Genomic DNA, 25,602 nt, shown 5'->3' with positions numbered 1-25,602 from the left:
TTAAATATTTGCCAAAAAACTAAGGAAACACAAAACAAAACATCATTTTCAGAGTACATTCAAAATAATCACATTCATACAAATTTACAATTGGAATGATATAAATCAGTGACGTTCAAATCCTCACTTAAAAATTTACATGAAAATAAATAGGACAAGAATATGCTACGTACTACAAAATTATCTTAGTGATAAACATATATATGTAATTCTTTAAAAAGTAAATATACATACACTCTATTCTGATGATGTGTTTAAATGAAGTGGGACTGACTACTTAATAACATTGCACCATCTAATGACTTGTAAAGAATGGACCCGATTATCTCTAGTTTCACTTTCTACTTTCATTTTCATTAATGCAGAAAAAAGTGATTCACATGGTCATTTATTTTAACTGAAAACTCTGCAATCAATGTTTTTAAATAACATGAACAACAGTTAATCAGATAATTTAGGATCTATTAATATTTGCTTTTAATAAGATACTTTAATAGTTGAAATTGAGTAATGTCTGAGAGATATTCTGAATGACTGCTGTAAAATCTTCAACTTATTCTGTTGTCAAAAACTGTTGGCATTAAAATTATCAGGTATTTTTTTTTTAACAATCAGAAAAATCTTGTATATCTTGGAACTGAAACAATTTGTTATTGAGTCTATACTAAATATAACAGAAATTTGGGTTTAAAATATTTTCCTCAAACATTCTTGTAATTATTTTCCAATAGCTGTAATCTTATCAATAACTTAAATATAATGGTTTTACATCATTAATATCTCCTCATATAAACATTCAATTTTATTTTTTCTATACATATGATTCCAAATGAACATTATTTGCCCAATGATAAAAAGCACACAGCTTGACATCTGATCATAAGTTCATCAATACATATTAAGGTTTGAAAGGATTTCTGTGAATGAGGTTTATTAATATACTATATACAATAGTGGATAGATAATGAGAAACATGTTGTCAAACTCATTTTCCTCCATATTCATCATATATACTTACTTTTGAAAGGAAATGTTCAAACATTAATAATTTTTATACTGTGAATTATACAGATATATTGAATGTTGATTTGGAAAAGGGTATTTCAGTTAAATTTCTCCTGGAAGGTTAAAAATATTACTAAAATTACTTTCCTCCCTGCAAAATTGTTTCTTTTAATCCATTCCAAAAGCACAAGTTTATGTTTATATGCAAATTTAAAATAAAAAAGAAATAACAAGATAGAATTGAAGGTATCTCCATTTGTAGGATTAACTGTGATATTAAAGAGTTTGAAGATACCAAGATTGGCTAAGGACGTATCTCCCTTAAACAAATTACACACAAAGATTTGTATTGAACATAAAGCAAATAAATACAGCCTTTATAAATGTACATAATTACAGTATTGATTATAATAAGCACTGGATCAACAATAAATAATCTGTCATAAAAATTAACAATAAACTTTCAATTGAAAGCATACAATAAATTATAACATTCATATCTTTACTTGTGTTAACCACACTGAAGCTAACAAGAACTTAAAAAATACATGTACTAAATTATGATATATGGTATATTAATTTGTTCAAAAGTATTAAATTTGTTTGCGTATCTTAAAATGTTAATTTTGCTTCAAATTCATCAAATTAAATACAAGTCTTTATATTTAAAATAGCATTAAATAAAAAAAGAATAACCTATATTAGAAAAAGTCCAGAGTATAAATATTAATGGTCATATATATATGTTAATAATATTTCATCTAGATAACTTTGCTCTTTTATCAAAAATTAATATCTGTATTTCTTTAAGATTATCCTACTTGACCACACACATTGATAATTACAGATTTGTTTAAAAACCTTGAAGGGAAAATCAACAGCACAAAACACCTTGATAATAAATAAATATGTTTTAAACTTATAAAAATGTTTTTCTATTTTATAAAAATGTTTTGTAACTTATAAAAATGTTTTTTTAAACTATAAAAATTTTTTTTTAACTTATACATTTTTTCTTTCACTATCACAACCAACTCACTTAAATCAAGTAAGCAAATCAAACCAAATAATAACAAGGTTTGAAAGAATGTATCAACATAATTTAAAGTGTGTTTCTAGACGAGGCCTTTGATATGCTTCCATTGTCATAATAGATGGTATTGGTAAGCATAGACTCAGTTATAACAGTATGACTTTATCATCATGAACAATTTTGAATTAATCTTGGAAATAAAGGAATACTTTCATCAAAGCCTAATGAAGAATCTTAATAATGATCAATTGGCATTTCAAAGAGATCAAGAAAATCACAGTAACAAAATAAATGGTTGGATGCTCCTTATTATTGATTTCATCAGCTTCCTTATTTTAAATATTTCGGCTATTAAATATTTTGAGGTCAGATAGGGAGATCAATTAAGTTTTAATTCTCTCTCAGTAAATAATCTTGTAAATGTAAAATTGTTGAATTGTTTTTACTACAGATGTTGAGTATATATCTTTGTCCATTTAGGCATATTTTGTGTGAAATGCTGTTTAGTATTTAGCAACTTTTATAGACAAGTTGAAATTGCGTAATCATAAACGATTTTGGCAAATTGATAAATGATTCAAATTATACACTGTTTCTGAACAAAATGTTTATCTAACACTACTAAATACTACAGCATTAAAGAGTTAAGCATCCACTAAATAAAAGATTTGCCAACAGAAATAAATAACTCCTTGATAATATGTTCTTTGTGACAATAGTTATCATGTTATGAATATATATAGTTAATGTCTGTGTATACTATGGATTCATTCATATTTGTTGGATACCAATTTTCATAGATTTCGTGGGTACAGATGAACCACAAATTTAAATAATCAACCAATAACATATATTCTAAAGGCATGAATGCAGACTTTGCCCAAACCATGAAATTATATATCCATGAACATGCAAGTTTTCCTCAATCCAGGAAAAAAGATACCAGCCTAAATAAATGGATCCACAATATGCTTCATTGCTTTCAACAATGGTTGAAATAGCTTACCTGTACATTCATATTTTTCTTACTAGTACTATGTCTTGTTGTTCTTTTGATACTTAAATTTACTGTCATTTACTGTAAAGGGCAAAAACAAAGTTTCAAAGAGAAAATGTATTTTTTTCAAAATTGTTAGTAAAACCATGATCAGACTATTTTGTGACATTCAAGAGTCAATAGTCAAGAATATTTAATTGTTTCTTATATAAATATAAATAAAACAAAACTATATTGCATGGCCACAACTCATTCTACTAGCTGAATGTTAAGTTTAAGAATCGCTAACAAAAAAAACATAAATTGAATGGACAAATCTCATGCTACTAGCTTAATGTTAAGTTTAAGAAACTCTAACAATGATCCTGGAATGTGTAGGACTTTGTATATCAATAGTTCTAGTGTTATGATCGTAAGATGGAGAGTGAGATGAGATGACTGTTAACAACTATCTACAACAAAATGTTTCTTATTCCTTTCTTCTCCCCTTCCTCATTTGTTATCCTCCACTGCCCAAACTGAAAAAAACATAAAACACAGCATTATTTTCAGACAGAATTGGAATGAGTTTTCTTAGATTTAAACCCAATATTTTAAGCAATCTATGTTTACGTCATGCATATAGAAATAAACTCTATAGAGACTTTTACCTTCACATGCACTCAGCAGTCAATGATGTTTTTATTATTATGAAATACATGTCTTCAACTTTCAATTCTCAATTTTAAATTGTTAATACCATGTATTTGTATCAAATTTTATTGTTTTTACTAACATGAGCGACACGACATGAGCCACATGTGGAGCAAAATCTGCAGATTTCTTCGGAGAACCTTAGATTACCCAAGTTTTGGTAGGGTTATATTGCTTAGTCTTTTGTTTTAAATGTTGTGTTTTGTGTACTCTTGTTTGTCTGTTTGTCTTTTTCTTTTTTAGCCATGGTGATTGCAATTTATTTCTAGACTTAAAAGAGTTTGACTGTCCCTCTGTTATCTTTTGACTTTTTTTTAAAGGATAAACTAATTCTTCCCAAAGCATTAAGTGAACCTCTTTAATTACCATGGAAGATATTTTTCCTTTTTTAACTTACAAACATTTATTACGTTCAGAATTAAAAAACACTATTTTATCCTTGCATATACCGTAACTTATTTATAAAAGCATTTTCATTTACTAAAGTGCAAACATGTTTTGTAATTTTTAAAAATAACACAATTCACAAAATACATTCAAATTTTGTTATATTCAATAAAGATTAACTACATGAACTAAGAGCTACATGTATATACATATTCAAAGTTACAAACACAAATATACATGCAGCTACTATTTATTGTCAGGTTCACAGAAAAATAAAACCATTCATGCGTTAATCAGCTTACTTACAACTAGTCAGTTTGAATTCAATTCTTATTACTAGAGTGCACGGTGAAATGTCTTGGCTGATCATAAATGATTTTATGTTGAAAGTTTTACTACCCCTTATTTAAGACTTTTTGAGTAACTATGACCTTGAAATCAAAATGAGATTCTCCTCTCATCAAATGTGATCATATAAAATTAAGGAAATGTGATATGAGACAAGTATCAATCAAAGACCAGTGACATGGATGTGACAACTTCAGATTTCCATATGTATGACTTTCAATAATCAAATATCTAGGCATAGGCGGATCCAGGGGGCCTGGGGTGCCCGAGCCCCCCCCCCCCCCCCCCCCCCCCTCCCCCCTTTTTGTGGGGAAAATTAGGTTAATTATATAGGGAATCACTGAAGCATGACCTGAGCGTCCCCCCCTTAGGTCAGTCAGCGGGCCCCCCATTAGGAAAAGTTCTGGATCTGCCACTGCTAGGCAATCTCTTGTATGGTTCTAGAGTCGGGAAACTTGCTTCAAGTTTTAGTAAACATGACCTTAGACTCAGTGATCAAGCTAGGTTTCAATGACATGATATATATTTGAATAATTAAACTGAAATTCCTTTTTGTCTATTTAGTAACTTTGAGCTTGATCTTAGAAGTAGTGACCTCAGAATCAGGGAACTTTCTGTCAGTATATATAGCACATGATAAAATCAATAATATAACTGACCATTTGCAAGAAAATTGGTTAAGAAAATGTTTAACTACTTTTAAAATGTTCTCATTTGATACAAATAAATAAAAGTGCACTAGTGAAAACTCCTAATATTAGAGTGTTACATTGTATAACAGCTATAGGAACTGAACAACAGTCATACATGCATATTAATGACTGTTCATGCTTATAATGCCAAGATACAGCATAGTTCAAGTGAAGAGTATCAAATTTATGTCATGACAAGGATCTTATAAATCTTTAAAATATCATAATCATGATAATTGAACTTTTCTCAGCTTCATGATTGTGTACATTTTTGTAAATTTAGTTTACAACATGATGGTAGTAATTCTGTGGTTTGCTTTATGTAGCAATAAGTAAGACCAATTAGATGTGTCAGAACCACAGGAAAAGCTCCTCTAACAAAAAAAAAAGCTTCAGCGTATCAGCTTTGCTCATTGTTGAAGGTGATACATAACCTATAGTTGATAATTTTTGTGTCATTTGGTCTCTTTCGGAGAGTTGTCTCATTGGCAATTACATCACATCTTTTTTTTTTATATTGAAGCAATCTATAGGAGTGGAAATTTGAGAATGAAAGTCTATGTAACTGTTATTTTCATGAAATTTTCGAAGTCTGAAGCCCTAGCTTTGGCAAAAATCAGTGGAGTTGAACCAAACCTAAACTCATTTTGCATCTCATCATAGTAAAGTCCGTTTCAACAAGTCTGTATAACTGTTTGTTGTGGAATGACAGATTGACAGACAGGTTTAAAGCTATACGGCTGGACCACATTGTGGTCGAGCCATAAAAATAATACTCTGGCATCTAAATCAGTTCTCTCCTGCAACTTTTGATTCAACCAGGGATGCTGAATAAATTTGTCATTTTGAAGAAGGCCATACACTTAGTAATTAAGGTGATACCTAACACTACAGGGAGATAACTCTGTAAAATCAGCTAAATGTTTTAATTATGTTGTGTTGTTTAGGGAATATTTATAAGCTTCTTCATGATCAAATAAGTGCTTGACAAACTGCTATATAACCAGTGTAATTTTTCTGATAAAACGGTTGTAATATTTTTGTCAAAGGGTCGTAGTAAATACTTTGTCAAAATTTTATGAAAATTAAACAAGCCAAATTAATTTTAGTTAAGGTGTTGGGTACCACCTTAAAGTTCACTCAAACTATACCAATATCCAATTGATTTTATTCTATTATTTGATAATGTCAAAATGCACAATTTCTGACATGTATCAACTTTGTGCTGAACATGCCATTAGAACCCTAACAACCATGACCCTACAAAATCTTTATTATTTTGTCCGCAGGATGAGGCCTACAGTTTCTTGATTGCTCTCTATTAAACTGGTGTATTTTTTATGAAATAAGTCCTGATTACTGAAAAAAAATTTACTTTTCAGAAGTGTAGGATTTCCTGAGAAATAATAAACACTGAAAATAATTCCCATATTAAAAAAAAATTATTTTGTTTAAATTGTTTTTATTTAAATGGTATTTATTTCATTTATAACTAATGTAAATAGTGTGAAAAAATAAAAATACAGAATGTGTAGTGCCATGGTTGTTATCGAGGAAAAATAAAATTAGAAAAAGGACAACATCGATAGTAACCTTAGCCAAACTTGTTATACAACCAGACTGCAGGAGAAAAGAAGCAGGACAATATTAATACAGTTATAGGACGTAAGCTGGAAACAACATAGTATTAGGATTTCAAAATTTAGTATGAACTACTACAATAGTTTAAGAGAGTTCTGTTTCAGTGTTTGTGAAAATTTCAAAAAAAATACAGTATTGACTAGCAACTATGATAAGAACTAACAATGAGCAAAAGAATTCATGATCATGATCATGTCCAGGAAAAAAGTGCATATTTGTAAAACATAGTTTTCTGCAAGAAAGTTGATGAGGTTTAAAGTAGTCGCTAGATTTCATTGTTATCTAAGGTGTAGCTAAGATTAGTGATTACACAAAGTGTGGCTGTTAGCCTATTATAGATCAGTTCTGGCTGAATTAAATTAATCTTAAAATGTGCAGCACCTCTAAAAAATTCCCTGAACACATTCCCTGAACACATGTTGTATTTGTAAATAATGTTAAAATTATCTTGAGTTTTTTTCATTTAAATAATACCATTAACTTGGAGTGTCTGATCTCTTAAAAGTTTATGCATACTAAACCCTTCCTAAAACACTTAAATACATTTCCCATTTCCTTTCTCAATTTTATTTACATTTTACTAGATATTTAAATAACTTGCAGTAATTTATTGAAATATATATCTGTATCTTAATTTGTAAAGTTATGACAATTTATATGTGCCAGTATATAAAACCTACAAAACTAAAATCTGGAAAGCAAAAAGGTAGACAGAACTCTCCTATTGACAAACAATATTAATATTCTACTGTATATAAAACAATGGTGAAAGTCTTACATGTTTTAACCATAGGTAGTAGCTACCCATACTGTAGGCATGACAAAAACAAGCAAATAGTTATAGTTGGCATAGGAAACAATCAACCCAATGTTTACTTATGGCTACATGTTAAATGTTAAAACATTCACTTTATAAAAGTATGCATGCTAAGATGCCACATTAACATTCATTGTAAAAGTCTGTATTAATATAAATTATCAACAGATGGTTTACAAACTTAAAAGGTCAATATAATTATACGCTGGTGTAAACAGATTGGACTTTATTTTTATAGATTTAAATCACCACACAAGTTAGGGTTAGTGACTAGATACATAATGCAGACTAGGGTTAGTGACCAGAAAAAGAGTGTTCAACAGACACAGAAAATATCAAAAGAATTATTGTATTAAAATATTGAGAGAAACAAGTTTTAATCAGTATTCTTGGTAAGGCCAAAACTTATCAATTTCATTTCAACAGTTACAAGAATAAATCATGTGTCATCTGAAATTATTTTTGTAGTTCTGGCATAGCATCAATGATTATTTTGGTGTTTAATGAATGTCAATGCATGTTAAAAATGCAATTGAAAGTTTCTCCCTATCAGAGTTTCTGCAACAACAACAAAATTGATAAAAATAACCTTTTAAGGGCAGTAACTGCCATACATGTAGGCCCATAGAAAGCTACCATGCTTTGCCATCTAGAAATGTGATTTAATGCACTGTGGTTAAGTAATCAAACATAATTCAATAAAACAGATCTATCCAAGTCATACTATTGACTACCTTTATACTATAATATACTCCAACCCTGAAACACCTCTATATATCTATCCAAGTCATACTATTGACTTCCTTACTATAATATACTCTGGCAACCCTGAAACACCTAATACATACATAAACATAAAACTTACCAACAATTATGATAATTATGACTAATATAACAGCTATAAGGATTGCCCACATCTGAAAGTACACAACATCTAATTTACAACATCTAGTTTACAACATCAAGTTACAACATCTAGTTTACAACTTCTAAGGTCCAAGCACAGAAAGCAGACTTCACTTTTATAAATAGTATCAGTATTCTGGTTAAGGATGTTTGCTCCTCTTGTCTTCGAATTTTTGTCAAGATATTCGTAATCCTCTGATTTTATTCATCTAGTTAATTAAGCCCTACTTAATTCATAATTTTATTACATATATAGTTTTAAAAATCATATCTATTAATATCAAAATTCTTGCATTTTTTTTTCATATAATTTTGAAATAAAAATGCTGCCAATTTTAATTGTATAAAAAGAGAGAGAATCGTTTCCAGCAAAAAAATCAGTGGCTAATATCTCAAAACCAAGCACATGGATCCCATCCTTTAAGTTCAGTTATATATATTTATACTTTCAATTTTTTTAAAACAGTTTTAAAAAGCTTGTTATTTAGAAACAGTCTAACAAACATCCTTAATGCCTTTCCCCAGATCTTATTTTCACCCTAATCCTATAGATCAGATATAAACTTAAAAGTTTATCACACGATTCAGTTTGCATTGGTACCGTCTATCAATGTCAGCAAGAAAATACTAGAAAATCACTATTTATAGAACCAGGTTTAATCCACAATTTTCTACATTTGAAAATGCCTGTACTAAGTCAGGAATATGACAGTTTTTGTCCATTCGTTTTTGATGCATTTTGTTATTTGAATTTTGCCATGTGATTAAGGACTTTCCGAAATGATTTTCCTCTAAGTTCAGTATTTTTGTGATTTTACTTTTTTTTTCAAATTTTTAAAGCAAACATTTTATGATGGAAGGTTAAAATTAAGTCAAAGAGAAACTAGAAAGTATAAATATGCTGCTGATTGATTTTGGACCAATTTCCTAAAACTAATCTTATTTGATTTATGAATATAGATATCAAAAGATATACAACTACAGGATATTAAAATTTACATATGATGAGGGTCTCATTGAGGGGTTCTGATCCTGGATCCCGCTTAATGTTTTGTCAGATTCCTGTATCCCGCTTACACTATATAAGCAATTCTTCTTTTTTTGTTATTTCCCGGGTCCCACAAGACCTCATTTTCCATTTTCAAAACACAATAATTTGACTTTCACATGTCACGCTAACAAAAAAATATAGGTGAGAATTTTCACAATAAGTTTATCAATGCAGTTATTAGTCAAATAAAGAGAAACAATTGTGTTTGTATTTAATTACATGTCCATTTTGTGACATCTTAGGACAGGAATTTGATTGTTCGCTTCAATATTTATCCATCCTATATATTATATAAACTCAATAACAAAAGTAAATAGTTGTAGGCATTTAAAAGATTTATTAAATATTTTAATAGATGTCGAAATGTGTTTTGTTTTTTTAAAGCTTAAAATATTTAGTTTATAAATTTAAATATTTCTGAATTTGATAAAAACATTCTAAAGCATGAACATGATGAATAAACACATTATTGAACAACTGAACAACATGCTAAAGAAACACAACATTTACAATCAAGAATCTTAATAAAAGCAGTATTTCTATTTGATTTGTCAGCTGTTTAGCTTTTTTTAAAACCTGTATATAATGTGGATTCATTTATTTTCGTTTGAACCAATTTTCGTGGATGAGGGAAAACTTGCATGTTCGTGGATTTTTTTAATTTCGTGGTTTTCATGAAGTCTACATGCAAGCCTATAGAAAATATGTCATAAGTTAAAAATTCAATTTTGTGTTTCACCTTTAACCAAGAAATCCACAAAAAATTGGTATCCAACGAAAATTAATGAATCAACAAAAGGCTTCAAAGAACATATTACAGTGAGATTCAATCCAAATAAGAAATGACAAACTTATCAAACTAAAATACAAATTCAGATTCATGAACTAAACGGTTATAACAGGTCCATCAGCAATAAGTATTATCACAGCTTAACTATTTTCCAACAGCAATTGAGATTAAAATAAATAACTTTCAGGTGAGAATGGTTTAAATTTGGAAGAACAAGGTCATTTCAAGGAGATTTTTTTTCACTGTACATAAAATCATTACATATTGAGAAAATAATACCAATAGATATAGGAAGATGTGGTGTGAGTGCCAATGAGACAACTCTCCATCCAAATAACAATTTAAAAATTAAACCATTATAGGTTAAAGTACGGCCTTCAACACGGCATGTCTATTTTTTTTTTTTATTAAACTGTACTTTAAAAAACATTTTATTTAAATATCGTTTATATCATCTTTTAAAACTTATTTCTTGTATTTTAAACAAATATTTTATAAAAAGTCTTTCATATCATCCTAAAACTAATAATTAACCAAATATCTTAATTCTTTTTCAATATAAACAAGTATGCAACAGTTACACTTCTACAATGAAATATAGTGATTGTATTTTTAGACAACATGAAGGTCACAACACTTTACAACATCTAGGGGGAGATAACTCACCAATGATAATTATGACAATTATTCCTATTATACTACCCAAAATTATCATCATCTGTAAGAATTCAAAATGTGTTATCCTATGCAGTTATACAAATACTAAAACTACAAATTGTCTTTGATGTCTGCTCTGTGGTAGGGTTGTTGTCGCTTTTGACACCTTCCCCATTTCCATTCTCAGTTTTATTTTGATACTTTTTGTGAATCCTTTAATTTCAAATTCATGTGAAGAATATCAGCCTAACATTTCATGGAGAAGTGGTATAAATATTTTTATTAACGGCTATAATTATCACAAAGAACACAGCAACTTTAATTTAAATCTTCAGCTTTACTTATTTATTGGAGCACTTCGCTGCCAAAATAATGAAAACAATACATTTTATAAATGAAACTTGTTTTTGATACCTTGCAGTTTTTCCACCAAAATTTTCGCTTCAATTTCCCTGCACTTGCTTCAAATTGTGAAGCTCCTTGCTGTAATGCCTCTGAAATATGATACACATTTATTAGAAATATGTTTATATTCTCATTCTGTCAGTTATAGCCAAGCTAACCTTGTTTTTAATTGTCACATCACTGTTGCAGATTAGAAGATAGGTTTGGTGCTGGCAAACTAACCATGCCATATTCTATGTGTCCCTGCCAATATAAGGAGCCTGTAATTAAGTGGTTGTCATTTGTTGCATGATATCATAGTTTTTTTGTTTATTATTTTTAACAGAAACTAGCCAGGCTATTAATTAGTTTTCTAGTCTGAATTGTTTTACATGTCATTTCAGGGCCTTTTAAAAACAAAAGTTTTACCAGGCTAACAATTTGTAAACAATGATGGTCTAGTATTTGTTACAATTATCATGAATGAAATTTATAATTATAATGTTGCAAGATTTCAGGCTTGACCACAGTCTGTGCCTACTTCTCTATCTATCATGGATAAGAACAATAAATGTGGAATGTGTCTATGTGACACAGATGATGCCCCCACTTGAGCTAGCGCATTGTCAGTAAACTTAATTTGTGAGCATCAAATCACCAACTGATGCCCTCAGCACTTGAAATACAATTAAGTTATATCCTAAATGACATAGCCCTTACATGTATTCATGATATTATTGTAAAAGTTTATAATAATACCAAGGAAAAGACAATGGAAATTCTACATTTACACCAGTCTGGTTTTTACCTGCTCTGTCATCTAACTCTGAGATTTTTGTGTCTCTCTCCAGCACTTTGTCAACATTTACTCTCATAATATCCACAACCTGGAATAAATGTTCAGATATTGTAAATAAAGAGTGCAATACTATTGTAGCTACCCCATGTTAGTGTACTTGAGGGTAAACCAACTTGATCAAACAAAGGATTTTCAGCTATGTCAGAGGTGCTCTCACCATTTTTTGGCAGACTAAAAAGTTAAATTAGCAATTTTTCAATTTGTAAACAGCATATAAACTCAGTAAAGACCCATCATTGTTACATTTGGTTGATACATTCAAAAATACCTACCGTTATCTGGATGATATTTTTTCGTTGAATAATCCAGAGTTCTCTAAATATACTCCAGAAATTTACCCACACGAACTTACTTTAACTAAATCTAACATAAACAGCAGCAGTTGTCCTTTTCTAGATTTAGACATTTCAATTTCAAACGGGAAACTTCACACTAAAATTTACAACAAAAGAGACGATTTTTCATTTCCTATTGTTAATTTTCCTTTTTTAGACGGTGATGTGCCTTTGGCTCCATCACACGGTGTTTATATATCGCAACTCGTTCGGTTTGCCAGTGTGTGTTCTGATGTCATAGATTTTAACGAACATAATCAATGCATCACTGGTAAATTGTTGTGTCAGGGATTTCGATAACATAAATTACTTAAAACTTTTACTAAATTCTTTCATAGATACAAAGATTTGATAAGGAAATTTGGCTATACCTGTAGAAAGCTTATTAAAAATGGTATTTCACATCCTAAATTTTATGGTAATATTGTACTTAAAGCGAGGAAATCACTATGTGATCCTGGTAATCTCATCGAACCTTTTAAACAAACTTATAAGTAAGGGTTATCGTACCAATATTGTAATTAGATCTCTGAATATAGTTCACATTGGCACTAATATTGATTTTGTCATTAGCAAATTAAAACATAACTAAATTTCATTATCTTTTGAGGCGAGATGTATAGAGACACAGACACGTTAACTTTTATTTCTATAGAAGTCGCTCTTCACTATACTACTACCTGTCGATACATTTATTTTTGGCATTGCACAAGTCATGTCTTCTTTGACTATTAATGACGTTAAAATACTAAATCCCTGTGATGTGTTTTAGTCGATTTTAGTCTCTGATGCATGATTTTTTACTATTAATTGGTTTTGGCTTTTAACTAGCTATTAGTAACTGCGAGTACTCTCAAATCGTATTTTCTTGTTAATTCGACCTGTTGATACTGTTTATAATGCTTTTTTGTTATTTTTTATTTATATGGATCTTGTCTGTACACCAGCTTTGATTATTTGTAATATCTTCAATTTTTCACTTATTCTTACAACATTTGTATAAACTTCAAGATTATAAAAAAACGTTTTTTTTCTAAAGTGAACATTGATTGGTTAAATATTTCTCAGTGTGCTTTAATTTGTTTGTTAGCTTTTTGGTCATGAATGTATGTCTCTAATATTTTATTAACTGTGCATTTGAATTCAGATATCGCAGATCAAATTTATTCGTTCATTGTGTAATCATACGTTTTTTGATTGAGTTAAGTCTGCCAATTGATATTTTATCGTATGTTTTTCTATGTTGTGATGTTATGCTATTGTTTCAGAAAAAGGGAGAAGGTTTGGATCCATTAAAACGTTTAATCCCGCTGCAAATGTTTGCACCTGTCCTAAGTCAGGAATCTGATGAACAGTAGTTGTCGTTTGTTTATGTAATATATATGTGTTTCTCGTTTTGTTTATATAGATTAGACCGTTGGTTTTCCCGTTTGAATGGTTTTACACTAGTAATTTTGGGGCCCTTTATAGCTTGTTTCTTCGGTGTGAGCCAAGGCTCCGTGTTGAAGGCTGTACTTTAACCTATAATGGTTTACTTTTTAAATTGTTATTTGGATGGAGAGTTGTCTCATTGGCACTCACACCACATCTTCCTATATCTAATAACTCTAGAATAGTAACAGCGACAACACCAACATTCCAACTTGGTCTGTGTATTGTGGTAATAAGCATTGTGTATAAGTTTCATAACATTTGGTTGAGGCAAACTTTATATATATATGTAAAATTAGAGAACAGAAATAATTTTTTTTAGCAACTTTTCCATTTGCAGGCAGGCAGTAAGGAGAGGGGGCATAAAAAAAACATATCACTGTAAAGACAAAACTTAAATCCAGCTCATAATAAAATAAAGTAGGTGAAGTTATCTGGTTAAGCTGCACAATTTAATAGGAACAGCAAAAAACAGACGAAATATTAATCTGGTGTGGCCTAACAGGTATAATCAGAAAGTGTATGTTTGATATGAAGGGTAATATGCTCCTGTGAGAGTGTGGCAAGGGACATGAATACTTTATTATTATTGGAATAATTAAACAATACCATGAATACTACAAGTTCTATATTACATGTATCTGAGTACATTGTGTACCTCATAGACTTGTGCTTGTGTTTGTTGAAGCCTTTTACTCGACTGATATGGCTGTTGTGGGGGTCAACCTGACTTACCTCATCCACTTGTGCTTGTGTCTGTTGAAGCCTTTTACTGGACTGATATGGCTGTTGTGGGGGTCAACCTGACTTACCTCATCCACTTGTGCTTGTGTCTATTGAAGCCTTTTACTGGACTGATATGGCTGTTGTGGGGGTCAACCTGACTTACCTCATCAACTTGTGCTTGTGTCTGTTGAAGCCTTTTACTGGACTGATATGGCTGTTGTGGGGGTCCACCTGAACCAGCTGTTCCTCCATACCCGGACCTAAAATACACAAAGTTTGGTTAAGACTAAAAATGACTGAAGTTTACAAGAATGGGTCCATTGTCATATTTCAGGTGTACTTTGAACATGTTGTATTTATATTCCAAGACGTAGAAAAATACCAGTAAAAAGGTGAAGATTGTAAATGTAGCAAAGCCAGGATCATTTTGTAGCAAGAACACATTTATTTTTTTTATTTTTACAGTACGAATATATTGTTTTTAGCCTGCAATTTAACTTTGAAATTAAATGATTATATGCACCTTTCATTATCCTAATCATGCTAATTGTTGAATTTGTTAATGAATGAATGCTGTAATCTGTTGGTGTGTGACCCCAAGTATTTTGAATATCAAGAATCAGTACTCCCTGTGTGACAGTAGCTGTTTCTCCATTGATTATTCAAAGTTCATAAGTGCACAATTTAAAGATATTTTACATAAAATAATAGAAAATTGAACATGTATTGCTTTTTAACAATGTTTAAAATCTTTTGCAAATATCAGCTCCATGCGTAAAGGCATGATAAAATGAAGCTTACTGTATTAAAACAAATAAAATTCACAATAAAGTATCTTGCAAAACACATTTTGTGCAAATTAAAAAAATTGAACTACAAATTTATATTTAAACACAATTTTGTCCTGTTCACTCTGTGAGTAAAAGGTGTTTCATGCAAAACCTTACACAACATTTAAGATAAAAATGTTACAAATTACAATGAATTAGCAGATCATGCACTAAACATTAGGTACATTCTTTATCATTATTCACATTTCAGATAATGAAATATATACTAAAGTGGTGTTTAAAGTCCTTTCTATTATAATAAGAGTTGACAATTATTTTTCATCTAATTTACTCTGACATGTTTCAGTCAGAATTCAATAATATAGGGTTATTGCATGAATATTGGGGAATATTGTACCGAGTAGAATTTTATATTGCACGAGCTTGCGAGTGCAATATATGTTCTACGAGGGACAATATTCCCCAAGATTCATGCAATAACCCTTTTATTGTATAGCAATATAATATTTGAAAGTAAAAATTGGTTTAAACTAAGATTAAAACGTTGATGACGTCATGAATTTTGAAGATTTATTGCACTAGTACAATATTAGAATTTATTGCACGCTTACTTTTGGTTACGTTCTGTGGGAAATATTATATTGCTATACAATAATATTGGATATCGCAGTTTCACAAACTGTGTTCAAACTGAGTGGTCTAAGTACATGTAGTTACTACTGTAATCACTAGCCAGTCATCACTGCTGTTGTCAGTTTGAAACCCAGTGCCTGAGGGTCGAAGGTCAGTGGTTTTCCCCCCGGCACCTCCAGCTTCCTCCACCAATAAAAACTTGCTACCACAAAATAGCCTAAATGCAGAGGTACTTAAAAGTGACATCAAACCCCCCCCCCCCTAAATCTAACAAATTTAAAAGATGAAATTAAAACAGGATGACAATCCCTTATAAGTTATTCTAATGAATAAGACCCCACAACTCGGAGAAGTAAAATCTAAAATTATTAAAAAAACAAAAAAACAATAGGGAGCTCATGTCAACAGATATTAACAATTTACTTCATTTATAGTTTTATTCTATAGTTGTGACAACCAAATATCAAAATGAATATCATGTAAATAGACTGAAATGAACATCCTACATTGTATCTGCAAGTGACAAACAAATTAAAATATTGAATTAAATATAGGTATACAAGTTCTTCAATGGAACTTAAATCAAACAACATAAACATATATATACATATACAAAATATACATAAAAATGTAATAATAGTAAAATTATGTTTGAATAATTAAAATATGATACAAGCTCACAACATTGATTGACACTTACGCTGGGGGTCCACCCGGTACTGATTGAGTATTTTGAGGAGCAGACCTGTTCAAATGATATGCAAATTTAGATAATAAATAGTTTTTGTATTTGGAAGTTTCTGTTCCAGTCTGTACTGTTAGACACTAGTGGGATGCCCTTAACTAGTAAAAATTAAGAAAGACACAAAAATGTTAGAATTTTGGGCCAAGGAAATGTTTTAGCATATGTACATGTGTGTACTGCTGTTGAATCTGTCAAAAATGAATCTAGCTAATGTTGCAGTCACATAAGACATGACAGACATGTATACTGAAAATGCCAGATGTGTTAAGATATTATTCAGTCAGATGATACATGTACATGTATGAAAGAAAAGCGAGGTCAAAGCAATAGTCTGTCTGACAAAAAAAAACTAAAATCTGTTTACAAACCAAAACCACTTCAATTTGAAGGAGGTGTGTTTTTCTTTTCATTTGTACCACACAAGCTTCAATTCATCATATTCATAGACAGCCCTGAAATTCGTGCACATTTCGGTAAATTTCAAATGCATCTGTTAGAACTGCTAGGTTTTCATAAAGCAAATGCCCTAAATTTAGTCAAAATCCTCAAACAGTAAAGACGAAAGAGAAAAAAACAATAGATCAAAGGAAAATTCCACCTACAACTAGTACAAGGCTACATGAATTAAGCATGAAAATGTGAGAGTCTCTGTAAGTAACTATGTGAAACAGGACAGCCTTGTTATGTTATTACCTTATGAATGACCTAATTTAAGAAATTACTGATTTCGATGACATTTTTTGTTTATGTTGATGGGTCACTCCAGTGTAATTGATTCATAATAAACAACACCTGATCCAGTGATTGATGTGTATCTGTTACGTTACGTCATTTGCCATGTTTGCCAATACACCTTATCGCTATTTAGTCTACTCCTGGAAAAACAGTCATTTATACAACTTCCTGTTTAGGTCACGCGGGCCGACAATGGAGGTCATCAGCAGTGAGCAGAGGGAGGAAAAACTGTAGAAAGTGATCATCAAGAAACTTTGATATAGTATGATCCACTTTTTTCGAAATTAAAATTAAAGTAATAAAATATTTTGTTCGTAGTATTTACGGTAGTTTAAACAGGTCTCATTAAAAAGTAGCATGCATGGTGAATTGTTTAAACAGGGTCCCAGATAGCTTCAACTGGATGAAAAAGTTGTGTAATTTTAGAACTTATCCGGAATGGAATAAATAGCGATTAGGTGTATACTATATTGACTTCCGGTGGCGCTGCTATCAGTTTGTTTTGAATTTTTACTCTCATAAAAAATAGTGTTTTTGGATGATTCCAGAGCTCAAAAAGGACGGAAAATTGTTGGATTTACCTATTATTCACAACTAAAGACACGTTGAATTTTTATATGGATTGATTTTTATTCTGAGACCGGTATTTACGTTCCGTTCCACATTTGATCTAGCGGGGACCCTTGACGACGGAAAAACAACAATTTTATTCTATTCTAGGAATTCCATCATTATTTTTTGGACATATTTGTGAATTTTGTGTGATTTTATTATAAGAATCAGATGGTATGGAAATCAAATAGACTTCAAGTTAGTTTTAACGATAAATCAGTGGAAAACTCCACTTGGACGATTTGTTTATATTAGTGACGTCATCAATTTATGTGCTCCTTTAATATGGCTGCCAAAAGACAAAATGTTGAGAAGAAGTAATCGAAATAGGAAAACTAAGAATAGTTACAGTCCAGAATCTACTAAACAGGTAATACACACCCATAAAAACACAAATCAATGTAAAATATCCCTGTCCAATTCTTTTAATACTACATCAGGCAGTGAAGAAGAAAAGTCGTATGCAATTTGCATCGGATGTGGTGAGGAAGAAAGTAAAGGCAAACGAAACTGGATTGAATGTGATAGGTGCCAGACCTGGTGGCATCTTAAATGTGCTGGAATAAATGAAAAAGACTCAATTAAATTTACCAAATATGACATTAGATTTACATGTGCCTTCTGTGTGATCAAAAATCAAAGAGTGATTAAAAGAGCAAAAAACATTATAGAAAATTCACTTGGTACAATAACTGAAAACAATAACAGTTTATGCAATAATTTATCACTTTCTGCATTGAATAGTCAAGACAGTATTTGTGAAAAAAAGGTGGACAAAAGTACAACAGGTTTAGATGAAAACATAGTTATTATTGATAAAATTGAAAGTCCAAAAGACTTCTCAGATAGTAGAGAAATAAGAAAGGAAATATCAAAATACCCTAATCTTGAAAAAAAAGTAAATTTTGCATATAGTCTTTCTAAAGGAGGGATTGCTCTACATTTCAAGGAAGAACACAAAGTAGTACAGGAAAATATCAATCACATTATACCAAATAATATCTTTGGTGGAAAAACAAACAATCACATACCAGAATCTCATACCAGAAATAGAGAAACAGTTGGATACATAAGAAATATACCCTTAAATTGTGATATATCTTCAATCAGACAGAAAATAAAAGATTTAACACAAGTTAAAATTGTTAAATTACAACAACTGAGATACTGGGACACAAAAAAGTGTATGCCTATAATTAAGATACAAGTTAATGTGCCAGAAGATTTAGAGACACTTATTAAATTTGGACACTTTAATCTAGCTCATGGGAAAAAAGATTCATTCGTGGAAAGAAGAAGAATCAACAAAGTCACCAGGTGTTTTAATTGTCATCGCTTTGGTCATAGTTCTAATAAGTGTACTTTTCAAAATAGATGCATCAATTGTGGACAAGAAGAATGTTCAAATCATAATAACTGTTCCAGCAAAACATTCTGTGCAAATTGTAAAGGAGACCATAAAGCTTCATCGTCTAAATGCCCAGTGTATTTACAGATTGTCAACAAGACAAAATTTCGCTCAGCTATATAAATATTACAACATGAAATTATTATTTATAAATGCTCAATCTTTCCGGACTGCTTTTGGGATTCATGATGTAATTGAAAAATATAATATAGATATTCTGTGTTTGAATGAAACATTTGAAACTGCTTCAACACCGGTAACTTACAAAGACTGGAAAGTATATTCCACCCCTCGAAAAGGCCAAGCCAGAGGTGGTTCAGCAATTTTAATTAAACCAAATCTAAATTTTGTTTGCAAGAGGAAATCAGAATATGAACTTGATACAATTGAAATGGTCTGTTTGGAAATTCAAGACAGATCTAATAAAATCTTTAATTTGTGGGTGCCGTATGTACCTCCAGAAAAAGCTGTTCTAATGAAAAGTTTATGTGATGCTGTGAAATTATCAAAATTAAAAAACTTGATCTTGCTTGGTGATTTCAATGCAAAGAGCCTTGAATGGAATAATGTCAAAGATAATAGTCATGGGCTAATACTAGAAGAATGCATGACAGAAAATTATTTAATTTGTGTAAATGATGGACAATATACAAGAAGAAACAGTCAAAGTGTAATTGACCTAGCAATTATTTCAGAAAACATATATAATGAAGTTAAAGATTGTATAACATTAACACATGAATCAGTTAAATCTGACCATATTGCTGTATATTTAGATGTAAAATCGGAGGAAAAGATTGAGGACAATCAAACAACAGAAGAAATCTGGAATTTAAAGAAAATTGATTGGAATAAATGGAAAAATACAACAAAGCAAATTTTTTCATCATTTGAATATGTCAATCGTGAAAAAACAGACGACTTATATAGACGGTTTGAAATTGAATTTGAAAAATGTATGGAAGATACAATACCTAAGATTGCTAAAAGAAAACTGATCTCCCATAGACATCCAGTTTGGTGGAATGAGGAAGTAAAGGACTTTAAAAGAAAACTTAATCAAGCCCAAAGACGATTTAAGTCTAGAAGTACCCCGGAAAATTTTCAAATTTTGAAAAATGCTGAATCAGAGTTTCAAGAGATTACAGAAAAGGCCCAAGAAGAATGGGGGGAACATTTAGGTGCAAAATTAACAAATGCTCGTACAGCCAAAGACAGATGGAATGCCTTCAAAAAAATGACAAAGAAAACAACAAATAATATTGTATTACCCTTTATAGATTGTGATGGAAAGGTGCTGTTCAATGAACAATTGAAATGTGAAGAACTTGAGAAAACATACTTTGAAGGAAATCATCTGAAAACAAGCAGCTTTGATCAAACCCATTATGAAGAGATCATGAACAAGTATAAGAACATCAGTAAAGAAATGTTTGACCAGGAAATGGAAGATAAAGAATACAATGAACCAATAGATCCAGATGAACTAATAGGGGCCATTCAACGTTTAAAAAATGACACAGCACCTGGACCTGATCAAATTTTTTCAGAATTATTAATGAAGGCGGATGAAAGCTTATACAGTGTGTTGTCATACGTGTTTAACAAATCTTGGGAAGAAGGAAAACTTCCAAAACCTTGGAAACTAGCAAATGTAAAATTTATAAGGAAAATGGGAAAGTCAACATATAATAACCCTTCTTCATATCGTCCAATTAGTCTCACAAGTATACTGGGTAAAGTTATGGAAAGAGTAGTAACATTTAGACTAGAAGGATATATAGAGACCAACTCCATATTGGATCCAGAACAAGAAGGGTTTCGCCACTATCGCTCTACTGAAAATGCCTTGTTAAGTTTAACTCAAAACATCTTTAATGCCTTCAATAATAACGAATTTATATTGGCAGTCTTTATTGATCTTGAAAAAGCATACGACAGTGTTTGGAGGGAAGGACTTCTCACAAAACTTTATGATAACGGTGTTAAAGGTAACATCTGGAATTGGATTAACAATTTTTTAAAGGAAAGACAAGCAAGGTGTGTGATTAACAACCATAAAGGAAGCTGGTTTGAAACCAAAATAGGTCTCCCACAAGGATCAGTTATAGCTCCACTTCTTTTTAATATCTTTATCAAAGACATCTTTGCTAACCTATCATGTAAAAAGTGTAAATTCGCTGATGATGGTACTGTATGGATAAATGGAAAGAACTTGAATGACATGGAGAAACTGGTACAAAAGGATCTTAACATAATCCAGGATTGGACCAAAAAATGGAGAATTAATTTGAGTATTGAGAAAACAGAATATTGTATATTTTCAAGGAATGGTCCAATAAAGAAAATGAATTTACAACTAGAAGGTAAATTGCTAAAGTATAACTGTAATCCAAAAATATTAGGAGTCACATTAGATGAAAAACTATCATTTCTCAAACACATCGAAAATGTGGAACAAAAAGCACATAAAGCAATTAGCCTACTTAGAATGATTAAAGGAGTTGCAAAAGTTTCTACAAAAATTCTACTTCAAATTTACCAAAGTATTGTCCTTTCCACCTTAGAATATGCAAGTAGTGTTTGGCAGACCTGTGAAACCAATATAACAGACAAACTGAACAAAATTCAACGAAAGGGATTAGCTATATGCCTCAATGTTACCCCAACATCAAGTGTAGAGACTTTGGAAGTAGTCTCTGGAATCCTACCAATACATCTGCGTAGAGAAGAAATTGCAACTCGTACACTTGCAAAAATTAACTCATATGACATCTCCATTCCAATAAAACAAATCCTGGATGATTGGAAAACAATTGACATCCCTGAAAAATATGTATCTCCAGTGGGAAAAATGATTCTTCAGGCAGAAGACATGAAGGTATGTACAGGTGTTGATGTAAATGGTATAGAAGCAGAATTTCAGTTTAATGGGATACAAAGATATAAATCTCCTCCAGATTATTGGAAAAACCTTGGAAATTCCAAATCAAGATCAACAGACCAAAAAAATGTTGGAAAACAAATAATAATGGAAAAACTAAGTCATCTTCCAGCAAATTCATGTATAGCATTTACTGATGGGTCCTGTCTTGGTAGTCCTGGCCCTGTAGGAGCAGGTGCTGTCATTTTCCCATCAAATAATCAACCACAAATTGAAATTAGTAAAGCTGTATCCAAGAAAGGATCAATACTACTCGGAGAACTGATCGCCATTAAACCTGTTGTGGACCACTTTTTAATATCAGAAAACAGACAAAACACAGACTCAATTACACTTTTTTCAGATAGTCAGACCTCAATTGGAATTTTAACTTTAAACTGGAATTCAGAAAATTACACCAAAGTCATAAGAGAAATTAAGAAAAACATGAAAATATTAAAAATGAATGGAATTCCATTAAATTTTGAATGGACACCTGGTCATGCTGATATCCAAGGAAATGACATTGCTGATTCACTGGCCAAAAAAGGAGCTAAAGAAGCTGAAAAAATAGAAGAACCATCAGAAGTAACCAGGCAGGATATAAAACGTGCAGCAAGAGAAAGTGTTACAAGAAAATGGCAGAACCAGTGGGAATCAAGTCAACGTGGCAGAAATTATTATAACTATCACCAAAAAGTTTGTCAAAAAATACCAAAAGATTTACCATCCAAATGGTCATTTTCAATTATTACCAGTTTGAGAACAGGTTATTGTGATCTGAATGATTATAAATCCAAAATCATACCATCATCAGACAAAAACTGTTCCTGTGGAGAGCCAGAAACTGTAGAACACTACCTTTTACATTGTTCTAACTATGAGGAGGCTAGAGAGAGGATGAGAACATCTATTTACTTTATAACAGGAAATATACGTATGGATTTAGACACCTTACTAGGAATCGATGAAGAAGACATTAATAGAGACAATCGAAATGAGATATTGTGCCATCTGGAAAATTATTTAACGGAGTCTGGTAGATTCAAAAACACTATGCAGCAAAAAACACTATAAATCTAAATCAAAATTAAGTAAAAAATTTAAGCAGCCGCCACCATTTCAATTAAGTACATGAGTGAATATTACATATGCGAAGAAACTACAAAAGAGAAAACTTACACAAGTGTTTACAGTGTCATTTGGGACACTTACTAAAGACTAAAGACTCGAAGGGGTGTTTTTATACTTTTTACATGCAAAGTTTGAAATTTTTATAAACTTAAAATTTAGTTTTAGTTTTCTCTCTGCTCAATCATATTTATGACACATTATGTCTTCAAAATGGAAATAGTGTTGTTGGTTTTTTTTGTATTGACAATTATTGTATTGTGAAATTATAAATAGTCGCTTAGTCGTTAATTTGAGTTGATAGTCCTTTTACATGTTTTAAGTTGACATTTTGAAACACTGTTTTCATGGGTTGTATTCTAACATAAATGACATGTATTTTGATAGTTTTTTTTATACGGAAATCGACCCAACAGCCGGATTCAGGATTCTGGTGGTGTGATGCAGACAGCTTCATCTCCATACATAATTTCTTGGGGAAATCGGCATGCGATTATTATATTACATGACAAATATATTCTCTGTACTCACATGGTGCTATAGGTTATCTGTTTGCAGTGCTACAGTACTAACTGATGCCAACTGCATAAATATTACAAGCGGTCAATGTAAATTTATTGAGGAAAAATGGCGAATAAATTTACTGACGTCATTATCCGGGAAGTTGTATAATCTGTATCACTCGAACGATTGAAACTGATGTATTTTAAACAATAAGCGTTTTATAGATACAGATTATTCTAAATATAGAAAAAGAGTCAACGTCATTCATTCATGCATTATGAGGGGGTACAGATGGAATCTCTATAACTTTATCAATTATTTATGGAAATAAAGAACTAATATACTCAAAAGGTGTGGATTTAATATATGAAAACGAAATAACACATTACATAATATACCACAAAAAAGACATGAGTTTAGGGATATATAACAGACTGATAATCATATATTGATATATTGCTTCGCTGAGCGCAGCCTGATACACCCGCCGAAGTTAAACCCTAGACAGTTGGGATAAGTTTAAACACAATATTCAAGCTTGGTACTGTCTGAATTTGGACTGTGATAAATTTTGTACATAAGATAGGTTTCTGCCACAAAGTAAATCATATTTATGTGGTTGAAAATCTTAAAAATCTATGATCTATTGTGCAATATACTGTGCAAATCAAGATTTCTTCTTGGTATATTTAGAATGGTTAAAAACTGTTAAAAAGCAGAGATTGCTAGATCAATATATTCAGAACTGGAATTCCCTCTTTCAAAATTCACCAAAAGGTATAAACTACAAAATTTTTAAGAAAAACTTGGAATTCGAAGAATATTTTAATATTTTGGACTTCAAAGACCGCTTTTGTTTTTTTGTCGATTTAGAACGACTAATACTAAGCTGCCGATTGAAACAGGAAGATGGCAAGACGTGATCAGAGAAAACCGCTTTTGCAGTCTATGTTACAATCGACAAATAGGTGACGAATATCATTTTATATTTGAATGCATTTTTTTCCATAAAAAACGAAAAGAGTTTTTGACTGCATATTTTACAAAACGGCAAAAAAACAGTTAAATTCTCTGAACTTATGTCAAGTACAAGAAAACCAGTTCTGAAGAAGCTTTGTTCTTTTATAAAAAGATATAAATACTAGTGTTTGTACTCCTGGCTTGTAACTTTTGTAACCTCTCTCGCTTGTTTTGTACATATTGTAAATATTTATTGTTGTATTTGTTATCTCTGTACCGATGTAATGCATTGGCTTTATGAGAATAAAGATATATAGCAAAAAAAAAGAAGAAAAAAAACGAAATTTAAAAAATTTAAAGAAAAATATTATCCATTCTAGAAGTAATTACCCCCAACCTCAATCCCAG

The 25,602-nt window shown here is 30.9% G+C and overlaps 1 protein-coding gene across 6 annotated transcripts; it reads right to left on the bottom strand.

Annotated features, from left to right (window-relative positions):
* Positions 1-42: 42 nt before the first annotated feature.
* On the bottom strand, positions 43-24,411 carry LOC134692827 (synaptobrevin-like). Of its 6 annotated transcripts, none has more exons than XM_063553413.1 (8): positions 24,262-24,411; positions 16,877-16,921; positions 14,916-15,012; positions 12,210-12,288; positions 11,432-11,511; positions 11,027-11,078; positions 7,575-7,605; positions 43-3,553 (listed from the first exon to the last, which is right to left on the bottom strand). In XM_063553413.1, coding segments are annotated over exons 1-7 (381 nt in total). In that variant the 5' UTR covers positions 24,264-24,411; the 3' UTR covers positions 43-3,553; positions 7,575-7,579. The 6 variants fall into 6 exon arrangements, with proteins under 6 accessions (XP_063409483.1, XP_063409486.1, XP_063409482.1 ...); XM_063553416.1 differs by lacking the exon at positions 7,575-7,605 and adding an exon at positions 6,749-6,775; XM_063553412.1 differs by lacking the exon at positions 11,027-11,078 and adding an exon at positions 8,479-8,530.
* Positions 24,412-25,602: the final 1,191 nt, after the last annotated feature.

Source organism: Mytilus trossulus, chromosome 12, assembly GCF_036588685.1.
Source record: "Mytilus trossulus isolate FHL-02 chromosome 12, PNRI_Mtr1.1.1.hap1, whole genome shotgun sequence".
Taxonomy (NCBI): domain Eukaryota; kingdom Metazoa; phylum Mollusca; class Bivalvia; order Mytilida; family Mytilidae; genus Mytilus; species Mytilus trossulus.
This window is presented reverse-complemented; position numbering and strand designations above follow the sequence as displayed.